Raw genomic sequence first — 26,269 nt, forward strand, 5'->3', positions numbered from 1 at the left:
TTGGTTCAGTTTCAGAGCAGATTAGCAGCAACAGAAGAAGAATGTGTTAGTGTGTTATCAGCCAGTATTTGCCCTTGTGTTGGTGTAAACAGACGCTGCCTTTTTATGTGTGTGTGTCTTTGTTTTGTACTGTGTGTGTACAGAAACCACAGTCATCACCCAGTGACTCAGAATAAAGTCATTTTAACAGGAAACGAAGCCAAACCTCACAAACTGATCTGATCACAACTTCCTGCAGCAGAGGTTTACACACATTACCGGCTACTTTTATTTTGTCATCACAGTTGTGTGGAAGAAGTTTAGGACAACTTCACTGATGCAAGCCAACATTTCAACATGACTGTGTCCTCATTCAATCTTTGATTCTTCCAGAACTTCTCAACCTTTGTCTTGCATCATCTGAGAAAAGCTCCACAGTTTGTAGACAACTGATTTGTTGGAGGGATTTTGTGGCAAAATGCAGGAAAACTGAGCTTAAACTGTGGTAGCAGGACCGTATTTCATTGTTTTCTTGAACTAAACAAGATGTACGTCCACTGTGCAGAACCGAAGCCTTAATGTCTCTAAACTGTTAGCTGTCACATTGATCTGATCATTATAAGCAGCAGCAGTGAACAGAGGGTGGAGACTGAGGGTCCCACTACACAAAAAAGGACCACAAAGACACACAAGCCAACACAAAAAGGTATTATCATCTGAAAAAGGTGCAAATCAACCTCAAAGTGAGGATTTTCACACGCGGATCAAAAAGCAGAGTTCAGTCCAGAGTCTGGGTTTAAATATTTCTATTTGACGGATTTCAGAAACAGCAGAACAATAAGAAAAAAGACAAACAAAAACATTTCAGTCTGTGTCGCACTAAAACGAGACACACGGGTGAGTTAATCTACAGGTGAGTTAGTCTGCAGGTGAGTTAGTCTGCAGGTGAGTTAGTCTACAGGTGAGTTAATCTACAGGTGAGTTAGTCTGCAGGTGAGTCAGTCTACAGGTGAGTCAGTCTACAGGTGAGTTAGTCTACAGGTGAGTTAATCTACAGGTGAGTTAGTCTGCAGGTGAGTCAGTCTACAGGTGAGTCAGTCTACAGGTGAGTTAGTCTACAGGTGAGTTAATCTACAGGTGAGTTAGTCTGCAGGTGAGTCAGTCTACAGGTGAGTTAATCTACAGGTGAGTTAGTCTGCAGGTGAGTCAGTCTACAGGTGAGTCAGTCTACAGGTGAGTTAGTCTACAGGTGAGTTAATCTACAGGTGAGTTAGTCTGCAGGTGAGTCAGTCTACAGGTGAGTCAGTCTACAGGTGAGTTAGTCTACAGGTGAGTTAATCTACAGGTGAGTTAGTCTGCAGGTGAGTCAGGGTTTGATGAGAGACACAGGAAGTTAATTAATGTGACAGAACTCCACATACTGACACAAAAACATGTGAAAGACTAAATGAAATCACAGAAAGCAGTTTATTTTAAGCATTTGAAAACTTTATCAGGTACAGCTGTGAACTGAAACACATCAGATTACTGTGATCAAAAGGAGACTGATTGTGTTTTATGTTTGATGGACTGAATGACTGTACAGCTGATTCATATCTACACATTTATGTCCATCATAAAAACAGACAGAAAGCTTTTGTGTCTGTTCCCAGGACTGAACTGGGCTGTTTAAGGTCACTGCTTCTCTTTGGAATCAGTTGATTTATTTGTCTGAATCTTAAAGAAGAAGAATGAATTTAAAGCAGATTCACAGGATTTGGATTCGGACACATCCAGATGTTCATGGTAGGATTTCTGCACATTGAGCCCATGTGGTCACTGACACCAATCGTGACTTTTCGTGGTTGAATAAGGGTAAAATAACAGACATTTTGTGTTAATTTTGCATCTCTTTTAGGTAATTGCATGTCTTTCTGTGATAGTTTGGTGTCCATTTCTTGTCATTTTGTCTAATTTTCGTCATTTTGTGCTCGTTTTTACACCACCTGTGCAGTCCTGTAACGATCAAACGGTAATATTTCAGATCTAGACTCTGAACTCTTCTTATCGTCCTTTGCTGTAACTTTCTCCTGACCGCTACCAGAGTGCTATTGTTTTAAGTTCTACCCTCAGGAGCCACAATTTACATGTATGTAAATCCTCCACTGACATTAACCACAGACAGGAGTCTGGGTGTGACATCTGAATGCCTCCATCCACCTCTGCTCGTAAACGTGGAGATTCACTGATCAGTGAAGCTCATCTGGATCATGTGAGGAGCTTTAAAGCTGCTACCTGTCTGTCATGAGTCATGTGACTGAAAGGCCTGAATTCTCCATTCAGCCACTAGTTTCCATTCTATCAACAGATTGGATGGACACAAGAAACGTTTCCAGTCCATATAATACACATTTACATTTGAACAGTTAGCATGTTGCTCCATTTCTGCCCTGACATTAAGACTAAACAGGTTTCAAACTAATCTACCTACAGTCAGCCTGTACAGGTACCCACAGGTGTTCACATGCTATATAGGTCACCTGATGGGAATATTTACATTTTTACAACCTCCACAAACCTGTTTTTCTCACTACGCTGCACATTAGAGAGATGTTTCACCTCTGAATGCAAATCCCAACAGCCTGCTCCTCTGTGTTTGAGCCATGCTGCTTTTATTACTGTTGATGCACTATGTTTTAGTTTTTGAACGTCTGCTCGGCGTAAACACTGCCTGCAGTTCAGCCGAGAAGTCAGAATGTTTTTGTCCTGTAACTGCTGACTTCAACATGCAATACATGCCATATAATGGTGTGAAATGGTTTATTTTTGGAGAATTATTTTTAACGAGACACATAGAATAAAGTGATTCTGAAGAAAAACTGTGATTTTAAGCTGATTTTTTTTCCTGATGAAACTGATGTTAGAGACGATACGTTCAAGGACCATTGGAAAGTTGAAAAGGCACAGTTTTTTGTAATTTTTGACTGATAAATTGTATTACTTGGGCTTTTTTTCTCAAAAAGAAAACCTGCTGGCTGTGGCCTTTAGGCTTATATATTTACAACCTTTACAGATTCTCTCAATGTTTTTGTCAGTAACGGATTCTCAGTAGAGCTCAGCGACAGAATTTCATTTATTTTTACACAGTCTGCTGCAAATGGTTTGTTTTTGGATAACTGTTTAAATGCAACCTGCAGAATAAAGACATTTTTTTTATGAAATATTGCAATTTCAGGCTGATTTTTCCCAATCATTCTGCACGCCACAGATGATACATTCAAGGACCGTCGGAAAGATGAAATTGTACAGATCTTTTCTGTTGTTGCAGCTTTGAGCTGATAAATGGTGTGATTTTGGTTTTTATTAAAAAATAAAATCTGAATGCAGATTTTGGGGTTCAGAGGACTTGTCTAGGAATATTTACATTTTTATAAACTCAACACAGCCTGAAAACATTCTATATTTTCTGACAGCCTTTCAGTCACTCATGGATTCTGATGGATTATTTAGTTTTTTTACTGCATCTGGTGCAAATGGTTTATTTTTAAGTGAACCGTGCAGAATAAAGTGATTATGATGAAATATCGTGATTTAAACCAGAGTTTTCCGAATGCAACTGAACTTCACAGATGACACGTTCAAGGAGCGTTGGAAAGTTGAAAATCCAATTATTTTCTTCATTTCATTTTTTACTTTTTACAATTTCTTGGTTCTGAATTGCATCAATTTAACTGTTAAGAAGAAAAAGAACGAAAAATAATGAAAATATGAAACCTGACGGGAGGTTCTGGGATCTGAGGAACAAAAAAACTCCCTCAAAGTTCAAACCTGAGCTCAAAGAGAAACAGGAGGACTTGTAAAAACAGTGTGTGTGTGTGTGTGTGTGTGTGTGTGTGTGTGTGTGTGTGTGTGTGTGTGTGTGTGTGTGTGTGTGTGTGTTCTCTCAGGTGTGGCAGGTGAGGACAGACTGAACCCTCCTCCAAAAGCTGTAGATCACTTCCAGACACACCTGCCAAAGCTCCATCTCTGATTGGACGGTTTGAACAAACACAGCCTCTGATTGGTTGTTTCCTGAGTTTGAACCATCCAAACAGAAGCCTGGGGGTAAGAACTTAAATAAAACACGGCAAACAGAGGACATTTAGGAAAATACTTCCACAACTTTTATGGCTTTACAGGGCTGTGAGGATGATTTCACCGCGGGGACATTCATCTTTTTTTAGGTTGTGTACATTTAATAGAGGCGAGACAGTTCTGTAAACATAAAACAAAACATCTGTGAAAATAATAATCATAACGAGAAATAAAACCCCTTATATATCCAAACAAACAAACAAAACGTCACAAACTGTTTACAGTGTTGAACGGTATTATTTACAGGCTGCTCGCGTTGTTCTCGAACACATCATATCTACATGTTGGTTTGAATACATTCTGTGCTGTGGTCATCCCAAACCGGAAACTTTAACATGTCTGAAAGACTTTTTTGGGGCATTCTGTGGATGAAAACACAAAACAGCAAAAAAAAAAGTCACTGAGCTTTTGAATGTGTGACCTGCAGACCAGCTATGATCTTCAGCTCCAGTTATTCAGGTTTTTTTTCCTTTTTAAAAAACAAAATAAATACTTTTCCCACTGGAGATCAGTGCATGATGGAGTCTGAGATCACACAGGAACCACACGAAGCGCAGGAAGGAATCATGAGGTTGGATGGCAAAATACTCGAGAAACTAAACGGGTGATCCGGCTGGAAAAGCTCAACTTCAAAGAAGACGAAAAGCCATTTCAAATGAAAGCCAGGTGCTGTGATAAACTGAAGAAGCTTTAATTTCATCTAAACCAATCGTGGTTAAAATTAAAAAAACAAACTAAACTTCCAAGCAGCTCCGCCCTGAAGCAAACTTTCCCTCCAAAAATCAAAGAATGTCACCACCTTCCCGCCTTTTTTCCCCCCTTTCTTCTTTTCTTTCCACCTTCACCTCTCCGGCTCGTTCCTGCCTGCTGCATCTTGCCACCTTAAACTTTTCCCTCCTCTGTCGGCTCTCACGCATCTCTACAGAGGATTTAAACAAACAGCGCCGAGCATGATGGGAAATAAAGAGAAGGAGGATAAAGGTGAAGCAAAAACAGCTGGAAGGAAGCCAGCAAAGATTCAGGAAGGACTCCAGCCTTGAGGAACTGAGTGTTTGTTGGTGTAGTGGTGTTTGTTTAAGTCACGGACTGCAGCTTTTGGGTTGTATTAAAGGTTAGAAAGTTCAAATCTGATGAAACGTTAGTGTTTACGTCCTCGTTGTGTTGGTATCTTGTTGTTGGACGACTTTCACTGGATTAATCTCCTGCAGCGTTGCACGACAAACCATCTCTCAATCAATCAACACACCTTAAATGTCAAAACGACAACTCGCTTATTTATTGGCTCTCCTCTGGATTATGTGAACTGGAAATATACAACCTCCTCGCCGGGTTTCAAATATACAACCTCCTCGCCGGGTTTCAACGCAAACACCTGCAATTATATGATTAGAAGTGATTACAAAGCTGAACCTTTAAATGGAAAATAAAGCGGTGAGAGCGTTCTGGTGGAGGAACCTTTAAAAACCCAGCAAGAAACCCATTGGGGTTTCAATGGTTCCTTCACCAGAAACATTGGTTCTGGTTCATCTACTTGGTGGGTTTTCAATGGTTTATCCACATAATAAAAGCTCATTTCTGTCTTTATTTTTCTATTGCGGGTTGTAAACTAATTCAAAAACAGCAACAAATCCAATTTAAAATACCAAAAACAACATTTAAGACCACATTTGTTTCACGCTTAGGCCTGCTGTTTAAACCAGATCTTCAGGAGTCCTAGTCTAGTTGAATTTATTTGTAATTTACCAACTCATCCCTCTGAAGCGCTTCGTATTTACACCTGGTCACCACTAAACCAAAGTCAACCCAACAATCTGACTCCTAAAATAACAAAAACACAACATTTATTAACTCCAACCAGCTAAAGCCAGCATGTTTAACGCAACAGTCCTCCAATAAATCCTCCTTTATGAAGGTTTCAGCTGTTTTTAGCTGTACGCTCATCATTGTTGACACTGACTGGTCTTTCTGGTATTTAAGCTAGCCTCACTGATATCAAGTTGATGGATAAAATAACAGAAACACCTGTCTTTGTGTTCAACAGCACCACAAACGATCGATGCAATCAGCGTTTAATTAATGCTTTAAGAAACAGCTGGACCAGCTGACGGATCGTAGCTTTCATGAAGGACCATTTAAAGCCAGAAGGTTGCAGCATGTTAGCTTTAGCAGGTGGAGCTAATAAAGTGGATATTCGTAGAACTAAACAGTAACTCGGGTCCCTTCTGTATACATCACTATCTATCTAACAAGCTCTGACATCTCTGCACCTAAATTAGTTCCTCTCTAGTCGGAAATTTGCTCAAGACTTTTGGTTTTACTGACACTGGTTCATCAAACTTCAGCTGACGGAGTTTAACTGATGGATCAAATGAGCCAAACACTGAGTTAAACTGAAAACAAACACACTGGAATACGTTTCCTATCAGATTATGTTTAGATCTGTTTTGTTTTTGTCTGTGTCCATGAGATAAAAGCTCTAATACACTCACTCTGTTCTTAACTTATGTTTGCATGAGTTTTTTTATATTCAACAAGGTCCAATAATGTTTTTTTGTCATTTTATACCAGTTTTAACACATTTTATTTTCATTCTTTTGGGTATTAAGTTCAAAGAAATCCCTTAAAACTGACGTTTTTATATAAAAAAAACTTTTTTAAAGCTCATTTATCATTTAAAGCATCTTTAAATATCTATAAAATCAGTTTATAAACAACTTGTACTATTATTTATTATTGGTTGCTATATAAATAAAAATTATTATTTTTATTATTTGGGGGATACTATGTTGCTTTAAAAGGGGGTGTTTTACACAGTAAATGCCAGCGAATTTAAAAAAAAAGTGATCTTATTTTCTGTGAAAACAGAAATACTAGAGAAACGACAGTAAAGTTGTTAAGTAACCTCAGTGAACAAATAGGAAATAAAGAAAAACCTGGAGGGAAAACGTGTTAGAAACCAACAAACTGAGATATTCTGGATCCAATGAAGCTCTAAAGGTTGAAGCTCCACCCGCCTGGGACAGACAGCGACATGAAACAAACCACAGCATTTCTGTGAACCTGAACGTCCACATGTGTGGCCTCGAGCGTCCTCAAGTTTCCAGCAGGATAAAGAAAGTCACTCATCGGCCGTCAGCTTCGGTCCAGGAGACGAGGAGCTTCCCCCAAAGGAAGAGACAAAAGCTGAAGGAGGACGTTTGTTGACGGCAGGTAGAGGAGGAGGAGGAAGAGACGATTCATCTGGGGGAAAAAAGCTCCAAAAACACATAAAACAACAGCTCACAGTCCAAACCCAGCCAGGATCCATGGTGTGGGTTGAAAGGAGGAGAGGAGGGGATGATGGGATGGCTGGTCAGATGAAGGCTTCACAGGAGACCAGCCGGATCGTCCTCCAGGCTGCACGAGGAAATCAAGGAAAACTAAACGATGTTCAGGCCTGAAGAGAGAGAAACAGAGAGAAGAAGACGTGATCAGAGCGTCACTTCTGCTCGTTACGAAGGAAAACCTGCATTTTTACTGAACTTCAAGCAGGTTCTGAGCCGACTTTAGTTATTTCTGTCACGTTTTCATTCATTTTTCACTGCAGTATTAAGTCCTGTTTATCTAGAAGGACGGAGAACTTAGAAATGTCTCCAAAGTTATAAATGGTCTGAAGTCAAAGATCTACAGCAGAAAGTCCACTGCTGCTGAATGATTGAACACTGATGCTACAAAGGATGCTCCACCTTCTGATGAACAATCAAACATTCCTCTCTGCTCAGTCCGTCCATTTGCTCTACGTTGTTTAACGTGTAAATCCGTGTTGTTTCATCCTCAAACATCTCCAGCAGGAAGATCTGAGTCCTTCAGCACATCAACAGCTCGTCTGACTGAAGCCTCGTCTGTCGTCTCACAGATCAAAGAGGAAAACTCAGTAAACAGCTGAGAGGCTGCAGGGCTCAGACTGCTCTGACCGTCCTCTGATCTCACAGCCCAACACACACTCACAGCCCAACACACACTCACAGCCCAACACACACTCAGAGCACACACACTCACAGCCCAACACACACTCACAGCCCAACACACACTCAGAGCACACACACTCACAGCCCAACACACACTCACAGCCCAACACACACTCACAGCCCAACACACACTCAGAGCCCAACACACACTCAGAGCACACACACTCACAGCCCAACACACACTCACAGCCCAACACACACTCACAGCCCAACACACACTCAGAGCACACACACTCACAGCCCAACACACACTCACAGCCCAACACACACTCAGAGCACACACACTCACAGCCCAACACACACTCACAGCCCAACACACACTCACAGCCCAACACACACTCAGAGCACACACACTCACAGCCCAACACACACTCAGAACACACACACTCAGAGCACACACACACTCAGAGCACACACACACTCAGAGCACACACACACTCAGGAAGCTACGACCTGAACACACACTCACACCCCGGGCTGTTTGCTCGACCGAGTGGAGCCGAACCTTCGTATCCACTTTTTCAACACAAACAGTCAGACAAACAGGTAAACAGTCAGACAAACAGGTAAACAGTCAGACAAACAGGTAAACAGTCAGACAAACAGGTAAACAGTCAGACAAACAGGTAAACATTCAGACAAACAGGTAAACAGTCAGACAAACAGGTAAACAGTCAGACAAACAGGTAAACAGGTAAACAGTCAGGTAAACAGGTAAACAGTCAGACAAACAGGTAAACAGTCAGGTAAACAGGTAAACAGGTAAACAGGTAAACACACAGCATCATGTGGAGGTGTGTGATGTTTTACGGCTGGTAGCTCCAGCAGTCGGTAGAATGTCAGGATTAACTGAAGTCCTCATTGTGAAACACATTAGAACTGTTACAGTTAAATTAAATACAGAAAACTATTCTAACGTTCTGGTCACACATGTAAAAAATGAACTATTTGTAGAAACACAGATTTTTGTGATGAACTTTATGCACAGTCTCGGTTGTTTTTGACATTTTTGGTCTAATTTTTGTCCTTATAGTCTGGATCCACAGATTAGTTACAGATTTCTGTATCATGACCAGATAGCAGCACAGCGTCACTGTAACCATGACAACCAGTGAACACTACAGCAGCTGATTGTGATCCTACTACAAATCCACCTCTGAGGACTTATCAGGACTTATCCATCAGAAATGATCCAAGGAACAGCTGATTAAACTGTGGGGGTGTTTCTGAGCCGACGCTACATATTTAGGTCACGTGATCCGGTATCTGTACATAACGTACACATACAGAACACACGGCTGTGCTCAGTGTAAGGTCAGTGTGTTTGTGGGTACATCTATAATAAATGCTGCTGTGATTTCTGATCATCAATAACTAATAAATTAAAGCTGCATTTCTGACATACGGGGGAATGAGCAGCCTTGGAGGAGGACTGATCTCTGACTGCTTTTCTTGTCATAGTTCATGTTGTTATGTTGCAAAAATGTGTAATTTCCTGCTCTGGCAGCGGCTGTTAGCCAATAATTTAGGTGTAAGGCGTAACGAGGAGTCATCAGAGGACTTACCAGCAGAGCAGGACGTCTTTAGTACGGCGACTCGACCCTGAGGAGACAGAAAACAGTGATTAGTGCTGACGTCCTGCTAGCGCTGCTTCACAGAGCAGAGATGACCTGTACTCAGTCACACACCGTTTCAGACGCTTCAAGCAGCAGCAGTAAATAATATAAAACAGGAATAAAGAGTTCAGGTCATCATCACTTCCTAACACACATCCAGGATTACATAACCTCAACTGACATGTTGGAACAGTGGCAGCGTTAAAACCGCCTCACACCCACATCCTCCAGCATGTTTGGAGAGGAAAACCACAGCAGAAGGTGAACCTGAAGGCAACACGCTGACCATGAAGACGGAGCTAAAAGCTGGTTGCAGCCGGTCGTCACTAACGGCGTCTGGTCGTCAAGATAAACGCAAAAAAATGAGATTTTTTACAGAATCTGGTCAGAGCAAACGGTTTATTTTTGTCAAAACGTTAAAATAAAGTGATTTTAAGTGAATATTGAAAAATCCTCATTTAAAGTTTGTCTAATTTTCCTGAGGGAACTCCACATCCCACATGATGCGTTCAGGGACCATCAGGGAGTTAAAACCCAGTCATTCCTTCCATACTTGCAGTAAAGGCTGATAAACAGATAATAAACCTTTCCTACCCATCAGCATTCCTCTCCACTGCCTGCAGTTCAACCTAAACTCAGTGAATCTTTGCTCCATGACTCCTGCTTACAGCTGGCTCATTTAGGAGTTCACAAATGTGCCGAGGAGAGCAGCATTTTCTGTTTTTTGCAAAATATGATTCAGACCAAAAAGTTAATAAAGTCAACATTCCTCACTACGTTTATATTTTGGTGATTTTTAAAAGATTAAAACCTCTAAATTATTCAAGCAACAACTCTAAAGTTCATCCTCCACTCTTCCAGCCGTTACGGGTTGGAGTTAACCCTCTGATGTCTGCAGCTTCATGAAGGATCAAACTGCTGCAGAACGTCTGACCTCCTCCTCACTCTGACTCCATCTGCTCTCCTTCAAACCTCCGTTTGACCTCTGAGAAGGGAGGGAGGGATTTCTCTGAGCAAACATCAGACCAGCGTCTTTAAAAATAGCTTTTTGTTCATCATTGAATCTTATCACAGAAACATTTTTTCTGGTCGCTGATAACGGAGCAGGTAGACGAAACATCAGGGTTCAAACACGCAGAAGTTCAGCAGCGATACAGCAGGAGGTCAGCAGGGAGGAGATGCTGCTGCTCATGAACATGATCAGAAAATAAAAGTGTTGAGACTCTGCAGCATTTTGTTACTCAGCTCCTGAAAACACGCTTTGTTCTGTGGTTTAAAAATGGAAATATGTTCATTTTTTCATTGTAGAAATCAAATAACTTCACAGATCTCAGTGAATTTTGAGCTGTGAACCCTCAATTCAAATATTTCCATCAATAACTATTTTCTGTCATTTCCTGCTGACAGGAGGTTAAAGTTCTGCTTTAAATCATTAAATCTGAGCCTCTGAACTCAAACAGCCACTAAATGATCATTTTATAATGGAAATATCTAAATTCATAAACTGAACTTCAAACAACCGTGCTGCTTCAAATTTCTTCTTTTATGCAATCAAGAGTGTAAAACCAGCAAATATTTTCATTTTTAAGGAATAAATAAAGAAAAGCAGAAAACTGGAAGCAGAGAATGATTCATATTTTTGCTTTTATCTCAGATCCAGAACTCTACAAAGATGATCTGAAAGCACTTTTTCATTGTTAATTGAACTAAAACACAGAGTTTTAGTGACAGGACTGACAGACTGAATGATTCCTGCAGTAATTAGGACATAAATCAGTGGTTGGTGCTCTGATTCTTATCACACATGTGCACAAATATTAACTGCATTTTAATTTGAAAATCTGCATGAATGGTGATTATGTAGAGTTGTAAAATCCTAGAAACAAAAAAAACCTACTTTTAATCTGTAAAAACTACAGTCTCATTTTGATTTCCTCTTTACTTTTATCTGCCTTTTATTTGTGACTTTGCACCTTTTAAAACCTTTTTGTTTTGTTTTTCTTTCTGCCTCTAAATCACCTGAAGCAGTTTTTCCTTCAGAAAAGAAGCCAAAGAAGCTTCAGCTCTGCAGCATGACGGCTGGAAACGAGCGACGGATGGTTTGAGGCGAACCAGGAAACGAAAGCGGCCGCTGTGGCTTCACAGAACAGAGACGGAAGTAAAATGAGACGGAGATGACCGAGCAACTGCAGGGAGATGAAGATGAGCAGCGACACAAACGTGAGCAGAAGCAGACGAGTGCAGACATGACAGCGACATTCCTGCATTCCCTGGAACGCCGGCCTCGCCCTGCTGGGAGGAGAACAACTGATTCTGAGGCGCTCCGCTGAAGACCAGGAGCTTTTTTTGAACTTAAGTAGCTTTAAAAGTCATTGGTTTGTTGTTTGAACACTTTTGTGTGTCTTTGTGTTGCCACGTTGCTGCAGGGAGTCTCTGTGTTTGTGTGTAAATTCACTTTAAAGGTCAACCAAGAGCAGGCTTTACAGCAAACACAAGAGTAACGCTGGAGTCAACTCATGTGAAACAAACCGCCAGAATCAAACAAATAGCCTTTTTTCTAATCAACAACGAGCTGTTTCTGACTCATTTAACCCACCAGACAGTTTAAAAAGCATTTTATGTGTTAATATATGCCAAAATTACACAATTTATCTGTGTATGAAACTCAAAAACCGAAAAAATGATGAAGTTTTCAACTTCCAGGCAGTCTTTGATCTGCTCATGTGTGATGTTTGGACTCATGTGGAAAAACTGCAGCAGTTTATGGAAGTTTGTCTGATTTAAAACCAGAAAAAGGTCACCAAAGTCAGTCAGAAACCAGACAGAGCAATGCTGGGCTCCAGAGATCAGAGACACCAGAGAATGTGAAGATACAACGAATCCTGAAAAACTGCAGCAAAAAATAAAGAAATTTTACTTTCACCTGACAAAATGTTAACAGATTGTCTTTTAATCCTCTGAACAAACCCCCCCCCAAAACAAATCATTTAACAGATCCAAAAACCCTGAAAACAGAATGAAATCCTGAAGTTTCCACTTTCCGATGGTCCTTGAACTACTCGTCTTTGCACTTCGAGCCGTAAATTAAACCAAATGTGGGCTTAAAATTAAAACATTTCTTCATTCTACATTTCTCATTTCTCTACACGGAGTCTGTGTCCCTAAGCAGGCTGTAGAAGTGTGAGCAGTTACATCTCTACAGCCAAGGTTTGTTTTTTACTCTTCCAGTATTAGTGACACCTTTGCAGAAAAATGTTGCACACGTTGGTTTGAGGGTTTTTTTTGTCGTAAAACACTCAAATAAATCATGAAAGAAATTCCACTTTCCCTTTTTGGCTTTATGGCTGCAGAGAAGATATTCAGGTTCTATCCACGTTTAGGGATTCACTGTAAAAAAAAAGTTTTTACGGTTAAATTCTGGCAGCTGTTGTCACCAGAATGTTACCATAAAATCACATTTTCCACATTTACTGTAAAGAAAATGTTTTCATATTGTTGATTTTAGCGTAAAAAATGTGCTTCATTAACTATTTTACTGTTTTAACCTTCAAAAACTTGAAGATTTACATGAAAATACCACGTAAAATAAAGTTTTTGTCACTTATTACAAATATTACAGCATTTTTCGTCATTAACAGTTCGTGGATTTAACATTAAATATGTGGATTTTTAGCAGAAACTGCCATTAAAGCTGTCATAAATATTAAAGCACGTGTCCGTTATTAACACAAAACTACATCGATCTGACCACTACAAACTGTATTTTTACATGTATTAAATGCACAAAATGCCACATTATAAATGTTTGCATGACAGGAGAACAACATGTACTTTAAACTGTGAAAACTGAATTCTTTGAGAATTAAATGCAAAAACTGCAGCATTGTTCTACATTTCTCCTGATTAACTGATTTACGGTGATTCAGTGTCAAATAAAATGCTTTAGTTTACAGGTTTTTGCCGTCGTGGTTTGACCGTTTTTCACCGTAAAATCCACAAACATTTTTTACAGTGTGGTTGTGAAGTTTGTGTAGAGGTGCAGGATTATGTTTTTTTATCTTTAGAGTAAAAATGATTTTCACAGCAGGTTCAGGAGCATTCAAGACTCTCAAAAACACGCAAAACACTCCAATTCCTGCGCGGAATGGGCTGAAAAACGAGCTGCAGCCACAGATTTGAACTGAACCGTCTGCGTGGTTGTGGATAAAAGTCATTTAGTTTCATGTCTGATGCCTTTCTGGAGCCAGGAACGCCGATATCCAGCTAGTAATTACGATGAGGGGTGTGACGTGAACGGGTTTTCCCTGCTGGCAGCTTGTTTTCCTGAAGAGGAGCAGACAGAGGAAGGACCGATGGCTGGTTTCCATTAAACGTTTCACTGATCCGAGGACAGAAAGGGAAAAGAGAAACACGTATTTTCACTAAAAAACTGCGGTTAATGTCACCAATTAAAGACTTATTGTATCTCAGCGGCTCCCTGTAATTACTTCAAGATTAAGCAATTCGTCAAATGACAAAATAAGCGCTGATTGAACACAGAGAGCTAATGACAGGGGAAGCTTTCTCCTCAGATGAGTCACATCGGATTCAGAGTTTGTGTTAAATGTAGCTTTGTAGTCTGAGGAGAAGAATCCGACCAGAGTTTCCACTGATTCTCCTCCAGTTCAGACCCAGTCGACCAGTTTCACCACAAACTCTGATTTCACGTCACGGTGAACAGAGCTGGGACGATTAATCGACTAAACGCCAACAGTTTATTGGTTTAATTCATCAGTTTGAGTCATTTTTGTAGGAAAATCCTCTGAAGCTTCTAAAATGTCAATATTTTCTGCTTTCTTTCCTCAGATCAATTTTACATCCACTAAAGGCGCCACGATCTAAACACTAAACAAGCTTTTTGTCCACCAACTTTGAGCATCATTATTATGGGATGTATCCCAGTTTGAACAGTAAAACTCCAGCAGTTTGATGTCTGAGTCCTACAAACAATCATTGGTACCCTGGAAGTCTTTCTGTTTAGTTTGTCTGAAATAGTTAAAAAAATTGTCCAAAGTGAGTCAAAGATTGTGAAAAAAAGCTTAAAGTGCCCTAAAACCTTTACAAAATGGAAAAACTGGCCCAAAAGTACCTTAAATCTGTCCTAGATGACTCAGAACAAAAGCAGTAAACGGAGCAGGAAGTTGTCTGAGGACACCTTCAGCACAGTCAAACAGCTTTCATGCAGGTTGGTGTGAAAAACAACACATTTGTAGAAGTTAAACTACACAGTCGTAAATAACAGAAGTAAGGTGCACAGAGACGCATATTTCCCAGTACTGCCCTAACTCCTATGCTGATATTTTACAAAAAAATGCTTATTTAATAACACGATGACCCGAACAGAACTGCTGCTGTCATTAAATGCAAAAAAATGTAACCTTCTGACCCCAAAAACACCAAAACTACACCATTTATCAGAGAAACAAACAGTAAAAACACAAACACTCATCAGGATTTCAGCTTCCTGATCATCCATCTGACGTATCGTGATATTCCATCAAAATGACTTCATTCTATGCGTCTTACTGAAAATTTAGCTAAAAATAAATCATTTAATTTATCCTGATTTGGTAAAAAACTAAAAATTCTGCGATCCTCTGAGGAAAATGTCAGCTATCAGTGACTGAGCTGTGACCAACAGAAACAGGAGGAAAATTCAGAGAGTTTTCAGCTGAACTGCAGGCTGTAGTTCTACTGTATGCAGCAGCTGGAACACATGTGGACGCGTGATGTCAAATGCTGATTCCATGCATTCCTCAGTTTTTCCAAAAATAAATGAAAACAGAAGCCATTGTTGAGTTCTCTCTCTTCTGTTTCCATAGAGTCACAGGAGTTTATATTCCAGTTAAAAATGTCACAGGAGCAGAAAAAACCACGGAGGAACGGTTTGGAGTTCAGAGACTGAAGTCTATGAAGCATCATCATCACGTTTGCTGCAGGTTTAGCAGAGACTCTGACCTGTGAGGAACACGGCGCTGATAGTTACTGATTTCATCGTTTAAATCCTCTTAAAACGCTGCAGGTTCTCTCAGACCTGCTTTCTGCAGGTGTTTTTCCGTGTTGTACGAGTTCAGACGCTGCTTTTCTGCAGATTATCCGTCTGCACCCAGAGCTCTTTCCTCATTCAGACCCACAGGATTCCGGTTTCACTATCAGACGACGAGATCTTTGTTTTGGTTTGTGGCTGTACGTCCGTGTCGCTCGCCCACGATGCAGAAGAAAGTCATGCGTGAGTGAATAAAATAATATACAAAAAGTTTACTGAAGAAATGCTGATTTCTTCTGCAAATGACGACACAAATCTAACACAAATGCACATCACTGGGTGTGTGTGTGTGTGTGTTATTTTAACCTGAAGAGAACCGGTTTAACTTTAAACCTTCACCCAGACGACGTTGCTGTGCACTGAGGTCATTTTCTGTGTTTTTCTGAAGGAGGAGCTGGAAGGCTTGTGATCGTCTTTTTTCTGACATGGTACAGGGTTACCACTTATTTCTAGTCTGACACAGACATCTGGTGCTCAAAAACACAGGCGAGAAGTCCTAAACATGATGCTTATGAAGCATTCGGTGTCACCAAATGAAACCTCCCTTTATGTGTAGAATCTCCATAATTGACATTATTTTACAGTACTGCTGACTAAACACCGTTCTGTCAGCGGTTATCTGTGATAAATTTACCTAAACAGCACCGTTGCTGCTGTGCTTAAACACAAAAAGCACTGAAACTGCTCATTTCACCCTCTGGGCCACACAGAGAGAATAAAAGCAGTTTATTTTATTTAAATCTTATTTCTGACAAAGTCTGCAGGGTGTTTTATTTTGAAAAGTGATTAAATCGTCTTCCCGTCGCTTCCGGTGTTAAATGAAGCCGCCGATCTGCCAAAATGACTAAAAACAAACGTCTGTGGAGAGCTTCTTTTAACCCTGGTGTCCTGCAGCTCAAACTGACCCGTTTGAAAGTTTGAAAATGTGGGGAAAAAAAACATTTTCACAGTGAAACGTCTGATGTCCGTTTTTTAACATTTATGGGAAATCTTTGAACATTTTTGGTGGAAAAAATGTTTCTTCAGAAGAAAACCAACCAAAATCCAGTGAATTTCTCTGGATTTTGGTTGATTTTCGTCTTTCTTTTCTTCTTCTTTTCAGAAATTTGGAGATTTTTTTAGCTGAATTTTTGGAATTTTTTCAGAGGAGAAACCAATATTTTTGGTGCCTGTAAATGAGGACAACAAAGAGCAGCAGCATGTCTGCAGATATTCTCATCCATCCGTCTTCTTCACACAGGAACATTTTACCGTCTGATCTTTAACTGACTTCTCTGATTCCAGCTGCACTAAAAGCTCCGACGTGTCGCCGTAATCTGATGTTTGTGCGATCAGTGGGTTAGAGCTGCTCTCTTTAAACCTGGATCACTAAACTGGCTCAACAGGTAGATCGCCATGGTAACCACGCCGCAGGGCTAACCTGCTGCAGTGCAGGTGAGATCTGACCAATCAGATCACTGGAAAAACAGAGCTGTCACTCCTACAGTTACCTAGAGCTTAAAATCACAACCGATTCTTTTCTGGATCAGTCGATTAGTTGTTTGCTCGACAAAATGCCAGAAAATTCTGAAAAAGATCAGAGTTTCCTAAAGCCCAGGATACGTCCCACGTTGTTTACTGTCATGGAGGAAAGAAACCAGAAAATGTTCACATCTGAGAAGCTGAAATCAGAGAATCCAGACTGTGTTCTTTAAGTCATTTCTCCTGGTGATTATTTCAGTTGACAACTTTTAGAATCCGTTTAATCCTGCAGCTTTACTGTCAGATACGTTTCCGGTTGTGTGAAATCAAGTTGTAGATCCCGACTGAAGCGATCCCAGCTAATGCTCATTAATACAGACTTTCAGTTGTCATGGAAACCCCAAACAGAGATCTAAAGTCCTCCATGATCCTCTGTGAACACCACCAGCATGGAGGTCCACCAGAGAACAAAACCTCCTGTCATCCCCACCAACACCTTCAGACGGAGATGAAGAGAAAAGACCTGAAGGACTGAACATCACAGCCACGGAGACAGACAGGCTTTGCTCTGATTCTACAGCCTTCCAGAGAGCTGCTTGTTGAACACCTGAACAGTTTACGACACATTTATAACGCCAAAGATCAATAAAAAAAAGAAAATTAACATCTGGGAAAAGGCGCTCCGTGCTGCTACCGTTTGTTTCTATTTTTGATGAATAAATATTTATTTTAATGAATGAAGACGTCATAACTGCAGACATTTCTATTTCTAGTGGTGCTTGTTTTATTTCCATAGAGGAGCAGGACTTTATGTTCCAGTGAAAAAAATGAGCCCACAGTGAAGATAAAGTGTCACAGCAGCAAAAACATAAAGAAACTGATTTACGATGAGTGAATTTAAAGAACCTAAAAAATGTACATGGATTTTATTCAGACTGAGGATAAAAAAAAATATCAAAACTATCTATTTTTCCATAAATGTTATCACTAAAGAAGTCTCACGGACGCTGAAACAATCGACCTGAGTGTGAAAAATGATTTTAAATTCATAATCAAACCATGAAACTAATCATTTCTGAAAACTACATCTTATCTTGAGCTTCTACAGCGAGTTTCTGTCATCTTTCTAAATCTACATGAAGATGTAAAAGGAGACAGAAATGATTCTTCATCAGCAGCTTTAAACATCTTTGGATCTAAACGTCCTGCAGCCGCTTTGAAACTCCTGGTTTCTGACATCCAGAGTGAGGAATGACCGGTCTGAGGCCGTCACTGACTCACTGGTTGTCGTTTGTTTCACTCCTCAGTCTGTTGAAATGCGACAGGATGCAGGATTGCATCACTGCTGCTGTTCAGGTGTGGACCGCTGGGATCTGCTGCTCTGGTGCTTAATGCGGCCGCAACTTCCTTTTTAACGTCTTCATGACCACATCTGGTAATTCCCCTGAAGGACACCAAGCCCTTCAGCTTGATTATTTCTACTGGGAATGACTTAATATGAGCAGATTTTGTTGTTTCCCACGATAACTTCAAACAGATTTTCATTTTTTTCTTGTTAATCTGAACCGAAGTGAAGCCTGTCTTTCACAAAACAGACGCTCATATTCCTGAAGCCTCATTCTAAGGGCTTCTGATTACAAAACCTGGATTCTGTTGAGAAACAACTTTGACACGGTGAAAGGAATTTCCGAGCGGAGCCGTGGTGTAAATTCTGGCAGCTGTGACAGATGTGTGGCCCTGAATGTATGAATGTATGTGAGTTTACATCAGTCTGACATGTTGCAAAACGTCAAGGCGGGAAAGGAATGAAGGGAATTTCTGAGAAGGTCATGAAGTGTCGGACGTGACTGAGAAACATACAGACACAAAGGAAATGACAGATGTGTTAAAGATACACAGAGAAGGGCAGATAGCACACATTTCTAACCCGTACAGAAAGGAGTGCCGTTAAAGCGCAGTAGAACAAAATAACCCAACCAACAAGCAAAAGAACTATTTGTACACAAACTCTAGGACATACAGCACACATTAAACTTTATCTCAACCTCCTCAAAAGTTTGATGACTGTGGAAGAAAGAGACTAGAGAGGGAGGCCACCAAGACTCTATGACTCCTCTGAAGGAGAAAGAGACCGGAGAGGGAGGCCACCAAGACTCTATGACTCCTCTGAAGGAGAAAGAGACCGGAGAGGGAGGCCACCAAGACTCTATGACGCCTCTGAAGGAGAAAGAGACCGGAGAGGGAGGCCACCAAGACTCTATGACTCCTCTGAAGGAGAAAGAGACCGGAGAGGGAGGCCACCAAGACTCTATGACTCCTCTGAAGGAGAAAGAGACCGGAGAGGGAGGCCACCAAGACTCTATGACTCCTCTGAAGGAGAAAGAGACCGGAGAGGGAGGCCACCAAGACTCTATGACGCCTCTGAAGGAGAAAGAGACCGGAGAGGGAGGCCACCAAGACTCTATGACGCCTCTGAAGGAGAAAGAGACCGGAGAGGGAGGCCACCAAGACTCTATGACGCCTCTGAAGGAGAAAGAGACCAGAGAGGGAGGCCACCAAGACTCTATGACGCCTCTGAAGGAGAAAGAGACCAGAGAGGGAGGCCACCAAGACTCTATGACGCCTCTGAAGGAGAAAGAGACCAGAGAGGGAGGCCACCAAGACTCTATGACGCCTCTGAAGGAGAAAGAGACTAGAGAGGGAGGCCACCAAGACTCTATGACGCCTCTGAAGGAGAAAGAGACCAGAGAGGGAGGCCACCAAGACTCTATGACGCCTCTGAAGGAGAAAGAGACCAGAGAGGGAGGCCACCAAGACTCTATGACGCCTCTGAAGGAGAAAGAGACCAGAGAGGGAGGCCACCAAGACTCTATGACGCCTCTGAAGGAGAAAGAGACCAGAGAGGGAGGCCACCAAGACTCTATGACGCCTCTGAAGGAGAAAGAGACCAGAGAGGGAGGCCACCAAGACTCTATGACTCCTCTGAAGGAGAAAGAGACCAGAGAGGGAGGCCACCAAGACTCTATGACGCCTCTGAAGGAGCAACGAGATCAGCAGCTGAGATGACAGAGACTGTGGATTAAACAACAGTGAGTTGTTGTTGCTGAGTTCATTACCAGACTGAAGTCAACTGGAAGAAGATTCTTTGTTCTGATGTAGGGCTGCAACTAACGACGCGTCGACGAATCGTCTGAGCACGATACGTCATCAAAAGCGGAAGTGAACGCACAATGCAACAGAAATCTTTGTCTGACCGGAGCACAGAACACAGACGGACATCAGCGCTGCATCATGCATGTATTATGTATGCATGATGCAGCGCTGATGTTCGCGTTTAGATACAGCTGTATAGTAAACGCTGACATCCGCGCTTATGATAGATCACGGATGTCCGACACTTCATAACCTTCTAAGAAATTCCCTTCATTCCTTTCCCGCCTTGACGTCTTGCAACATGTCAGACTGATGTAAACTCACATACATTCATACACATATCGTGCTCAGACGATTCGTCGACGTGTCGTTAGTTGCAGCCCTAGTCTGATGACACCAACTTCCATCAGACTAAACACTAAGTTAGACGGACACCAAAACCTGCACATCATCACAAACACACCGTTATCCAGTCCCTTCAGGAAGTCACCATGCTGCGATGGCACCAGCTCACGCGAATGCAACCAACCTCCATGAATTCTGCGCCAACTTGCAGTTCTGTCCAATCACCGCAACTTTTCCACAATCTAGTCCCGCCTCCCATGAGTTCCACCAATCATAGCAGTCCAAACGTAACGCACATATGTCAGTGAATTCACTTCCTGTTTGTGTTCTGAAGATGCAGACATGTCCCATTCTAATGTCTCTGAAAAACAATTCCCTGACGTTCTTCACCAAGAGAACTGTGAACGTGGGAGATGATTTGTTTTCCATCCAGACAATAACCTGAAGCATTCAGCCGAAGCTGCACAGCTGCAGCCAATCATGCATCCACTGAGCACTGACCTCAGCAGGTTTAATATTTACCCAATCAGTCTCCTTATATTTTGATGAATGGACATGAATGGTAAAAATCAGCTTTAACTCTGACATGACCATTGAACATGAATCAATGTTAAAAAGCAACAAAACAAGAACATTTGTTTAAAGTTGGGTGAGTACTGTTCATCAGTACTGTATATCCACCCTGGGCTACCGTTCACTCAACGCCACGCCAAACATGACATTTAGTGCAGTAACCAGGCCATGTTGGAACTATTAGTTCCTTTATTTTACACAATAGAATGTCCATCTTTAAAACTCTGCTATAGCAGTATACCGTAGATACTACAGTTAGAATACTGAACAGCTATAAAGTACACCAAACTCAAGCCCAGTATTCCTCTCTTTAAAGGAAATCAGTTTCTAGCATGTTCCTCAGACTAAAGGTCGGCATGACAGACACAAACACACCCAAAGACCACAAACAATCCTTTCTTTCACTGGCTTAAGTCTTTATCCTGGTTTGGGCTGGTTTCTTGGATCCAATGATGATAACTCCTACAGACACTTTTAACAACAACAAGCCTTTTGTCTGATCCAACGGGACAAACGATGCCTCCGTTCATAAAAGCCACTTCCATGGATTAATGGATTCCCAAGTTTGGTTTGACTTCAACCCCATCAAACTACTCTGGGACGGACTGAAACGCATTCTGCATCCACACTAAAGCGTAGATACATAGAGCTTGACCTTATCAGCCAACGTCAGCACATTAAGCCAGGAAACGACTGGTCGGCTAAATAATTAAGCAGGAAGATTACTGCACAGAGACCTGAAGTGGAGCTCTTGGAATAAACAGACAACCCTGACCATGTCTTCATCTTCAGATACCAGAGAACAGGAGTACTTACGGTACTTTCTGTCGGCAGTAGAAGATTAAGCCGATGGCGGCTCCTAGAGCAGCGAGGACGCCGATGACGATTCCAGCGATGGCTCCATCTGAGAGACCTTCATCCAACGCTCCCTCCTCTGGAAAAACAGGATTTTGTTTATCTTTAACAGATCAGAATGTTCTCAGAAACATTTCTCAATACATGAAAACGGATCGTACATTAGTGCAAACACATATTTCCACTGTGTGCCCAATAGCGGTGTGATTCACCGAACCGAAACCACGCAGGAAATGACTGCAGGGTGAGTAACTGCTATGGAAGCGATCGGTACTTCTGATAATGTGCACATCAACATTACAATCAACGTGTTTGTTGCAGCTCTAAAGACAATACCGAGCTAGCATGCCAATAAAATGAAGAAATGCCATCTGCTGAGTCATGATGATGAACGATTCCAAAGTATTCCTGTCATGTTGGCAGAACTATCCGTTGTTTGATCGGAAACAAGATAAATAAATAAAGAAAGAAACGGATATGAATTTAACAAGCGCACTGAAGTAAACTCTCATTAACTCAAGATAAATGGAAAACTTCAACCCTCTGGGTACGACGGTTGGTTCTCTCTAAGGCATCAAACAAAAACAAAAAAGAAACCAGTTCATCCGAAAAATTACTCAAATCAAAGCCTAAAATCATCACACATCAGCAAATCCCTTCTTTATACAGGTCTCACTAAAAAAAAAAATCAAATATGAAGTGTTTGCAACAGATTCTACAAAAAAAACGCGCAACAGACAGAATATGACAAAAACTCAGTGACTTTTCACACAGAGCAGAGAGGAGAATTTACGTTCAATCCAAATAATTTGGAGAGCAAACTAAAACCTAGTTTATCAGTAAACATAAATCAATCCAGCATGTTGTTGGACGATGCATTCAGCATGGTGAAACACGTTTGTAGAGCTGGGATGAAGAGAATGAAAAAAAATATGAGTCTGTAGACGTTGGAAAGACGTAAATAGGACAGAATGTAAAGTATGTAGAGCCTGCAAGGAATTTTACATTTTGTATGATTCACGGTATTATAACTGAGAACAAAATATGAGACGAAGAAATGAGCTGCCTGGAGTTCAGAGGTTTAAATGGGCTGCTAATGCGTGCTGACAGTCCGTCCTTTAAGCTTAAACTTCAGAGTTGCAGACGTGGAGCTCACCTTTGACAGACAGGAAGTGGCTGGCTGTGGTGCTCTTTCCGGTGACGTTGTTGTACGCCGTGCAGGTGTACGATCCCGTGTCTTTGTACATGGCCTCAGCGATGCTGTAGTCTGCTGTTTTGACTGGAGTTTCCGAGCCGTTAAACTTCCAGGTGTAGATGGAGGGAGGGACGGAGGCGGCGGAGCAGGTGAGCTTCACGGGGTCGTTCACCTCTACGGCATCTTCGCCTTTCACCGACGCCGGCTCTGGACCAACTGGAAGCAGAAAGAAGACAGTTACCCTCCGGCTGTCCTTTTACAGGCACCAGAAAGTAATACGGTTTGGTTGTCTGAAAAAAAAAAATCCAAAAATTCAGCAGAAAAATTCCCCAAATTTCTGGAAATCTGCAAAACCTTCAGGAAGAAAATTCCAATAATTCCTTAAAAGTTTTCCTGAAAAGTTCTATTTTTAAAAAAATCCCCAAAATTTGGCAAGAAAATTCTTGCAAACATTTTTAAAAAATGAGTAAAAATCTTCAGAAAAAGTCCTAAAAATACCTAAAGTGATTCCATTTATATATCGGCAAAATTTCTAATATTTTCTTAAGAACATTCACATAAAAATCAACCAAAATCCAGTGAAATTTGCTGGATTTTGGTTGATTTTTATGTGAATGTTCTTAAAGAACATTTTTAACATTTCTTTTTATTTCACCAAATAAATGTTCAAAAAATTTCCTAAATAAATGTTGAAAATGTGAAAGTTTTCACTGTGATTTTTTTTTGTTCCCACATTTTCAAACTTTAAAACGGATGAATTTTGTCCTGCAGGACGACGCCGGGGTTAAAACATCTCTAAGCATTCCCCAGGCCCGTTGTCTTCCATGGGCACAGACACATTTTTATGATCCCTGAATGTAATAAAAGTGCAGTAAAATGAAATCACCACGGCTGTTAAACCCACGCCCACAAATCCCGTTAACGTAAACTGGTCTCCCAGCAAAGCAATGCAGTGCCCTGCCGTGTCTCAGCACCGTGTGTGTGTGTGTGCGTTTTGTGAGTGTGTGTGTGAGCGCATGCGTGTATATATCTGGAAGCGGGATGCTGTCGGTTATATTATGCTTTTACTCTCTCTGTTGTTGTATTCTTCTATTTTGTGAAGCACTTTGTGTTGCATTTTAAATGGACGAATAGTGCTATATAAATAAAGATTGATTGATTGATTGAGCGGACACTCACAGTTGACCACCATGGCGTAGACGGCCTCGGCGGTGCTGACCGGGTTGATGAACTGACACGTGTACTTTCCGTTGTCCTCTTTCTGCAGCATGTTGAAGAACACGGAGCTCATGTTGTTGTAGAAGATCACACGGGAGCTGGCGGTCAGCGGTTTGCCGTCCTTCAGCCATTTCTTGGTCTTCACGGTGCCCGCCGCCGCCTGGCAGGTCAGGTTGGCCGTGCTGTTACCGGCCATGAGCTTTTCAGTGGGACCGGTGATTTTAACGCCTGTGACGGCCTCTGAGAGCAATCAGAGAGAAAGAGATGCTTTAGTTCTGTTTTTGCAGCTTCTTTGATGCAAATACTTGATAGTTTCAGCTACATTGCATTTTTATTACAACTATTTTTTCCCGTCTTTGTCGTTTTTTTAAATTATTCTCTTTGATTATTGGGCCACACCAACAGCTGACACCAAATTCCTTCTATGTTGTGTTGTTCTTTCAAGCTGATTCTGATTAACCCTCCTGTTGTCTTCATTTACCAAAAATATTGTTCTCTTGTCTGAAAAAAAAATCCCAAATTCAGTCAAAAAAATTCCCCAAATTTATGAAAATTTGCAAAACCTTCAGGAAAAAAAATTCCAATAATTCCTTCAAAGTTTCCATTAAAAGTTTTATTTAAAAAAACAATCCTTTAAATTTGGCAAGAACATTCTTGTCAGTATTTTCAAAAAATGAATAAAAATCATCCAAGAAAATCCTAAAAATATCTAAATTGATCATATATATATATCAATACAATTTCTAATATTTTCTTTAAGAACATTCACAAAAAAATCTGCAAAATTCGCTGGATTTTGGTTGATTTTTATGTGAATGTTCTTGAAGAAACATTTTGTTTAACATTTCTGTTTTCCACAGAAAAATGTTCAAAAATTCCTGAAAATGTGGACATCAGAGGTTTCCCTGTGAAAATAGACTTTTTTTCACATTTTCAAACTTTAAAACGGTTTAATTGACCCACAGGACGACATCAGGGTTAAACGAGGCAACGTGACTAATTAACTGTTTAAATCAGAACCACAGAGATCTGATGACACCCAGAACACATCTCCACTGCTTTGAACCACATGAGAAAGGACCACATGATTCTCGGTATGAAAAAGGTCATCATTCAGCTTTTTATGAAATTATTTTTCATACACTGCCCTACAAAATCTGCACAGTGGAGTAGTGGTTAGTACTTTCTCCTTTCAGCAAGAAGATCCCCGGTTCAAATCCCAGCCTGGGATCTTTCTGCATGGAGTTTGCATGTTCTCCCTGTGCATGCGTGGGTTTTCTCCGGGTACTCCGGCTTCCTCCCACAGTCCAAAAACATGCTGAGGTTAATTGGTTACTCTAAATTGTCCGTAGGTGTGAATGTGAGTGTGATTGTGTGTCTGTATATGTAGCCCTGTGACAGACTGGTGACCTGTCCAGGGTGTCCCCTGCCTTCACCCGAGTCAGCTGGGATAGACTCCAGCACCCCCCATGACCCAAGTGAGGATAAAGCGGAGGATAGAGGATGGATGGATGGATGGATGGATGGATGGATGGATGGATGGATGGATGGATGGATGGATGGATGGATGGATGGATGGATGGATGGATGCCCTACAAAATCACCTCAGTTACTTTACTTTAGTCATTTGGTGGTAAATCACAGTTCAGTTTGTTCCTAAGAAGCCCTC

The 26,269-nt window shown here is 41.1% G+C and overlaps 1 protein-coding gene and 1 long non-coding RNA gene across 51 annotated transcripts in view; one reads left to right on the forward strand and one right to left on the reverse strand.

Annotated features, from left to right (window-relative positions):
* Nucleotides 1–616: 616 nt before the first annotated feature.
* LOC127536282 (uncharacterized) lies at nt 617–1,680 on the forward strand. Its single transcript, XR_007945276.1, has 3 exons — nt 617–924; nt 957–1,148; nt 1,181–1,680. It is a non-coding gene; the product is annotated as an uncharacterized LOC127536282 (long non-coding RNA).
* Nucleotides 1,681–4,094: 2,414 nt separating this feature from the next.
* LOC110950977 (carcinoembryonic antigen-related cell adhesion molecule 20-like) overlaps nt 4,095–26,269 on the reverse strand; it is a 46,151-nt gene continuing 23,976 nt past the window's right edge. For all 50 annotated transcript variants that reach the window (XM_051956184.1, XM_051956186.1, XM_051956205.1 and 47 more), the window contains 5 exons: nt 24,562–24,840; nt 23,344–23,598; nt 22,149–22,266; nt 9,665–9,701; nt 4,095–7,528 (listed from right to left, as the gene is read on the reverse strand). In XM_051956184.1, coding sequence (XP_051812144.1) covers nt 9,683–9,701; nt 22,149–22,266; nt 23,344–23,598; nt 24,562–24,840 — 671 coding nt within the window. In that variant the 3' untranslated portion in view covers nt 4,095–7,528; nt 9,665–9,682. The remainder of the gene's footprint in view (nt 7,529–9,664; nt 9,702–22,148; nt 22,267–23,343; nt 23,599–24,561; nt 24,841–26,269) is intronic.

This window comes from Acanthochromis polyacanthus, chromosome 11 (genome assembly GCF_021347895.1).
Source record: "Acanthochromis polyacanthus isolate Apoly-LR-REF ecotype Palm Island chromosome 11, KAUST_Apoly_ChrSc, whole genome shotgun sequence".
NCBI classification, from domain to species: Eukaryota; Metazoa; Chordata; class Actinopteri; family Pomacentridae; genus Acanthochromis; species Acanthochromis polyacanthus.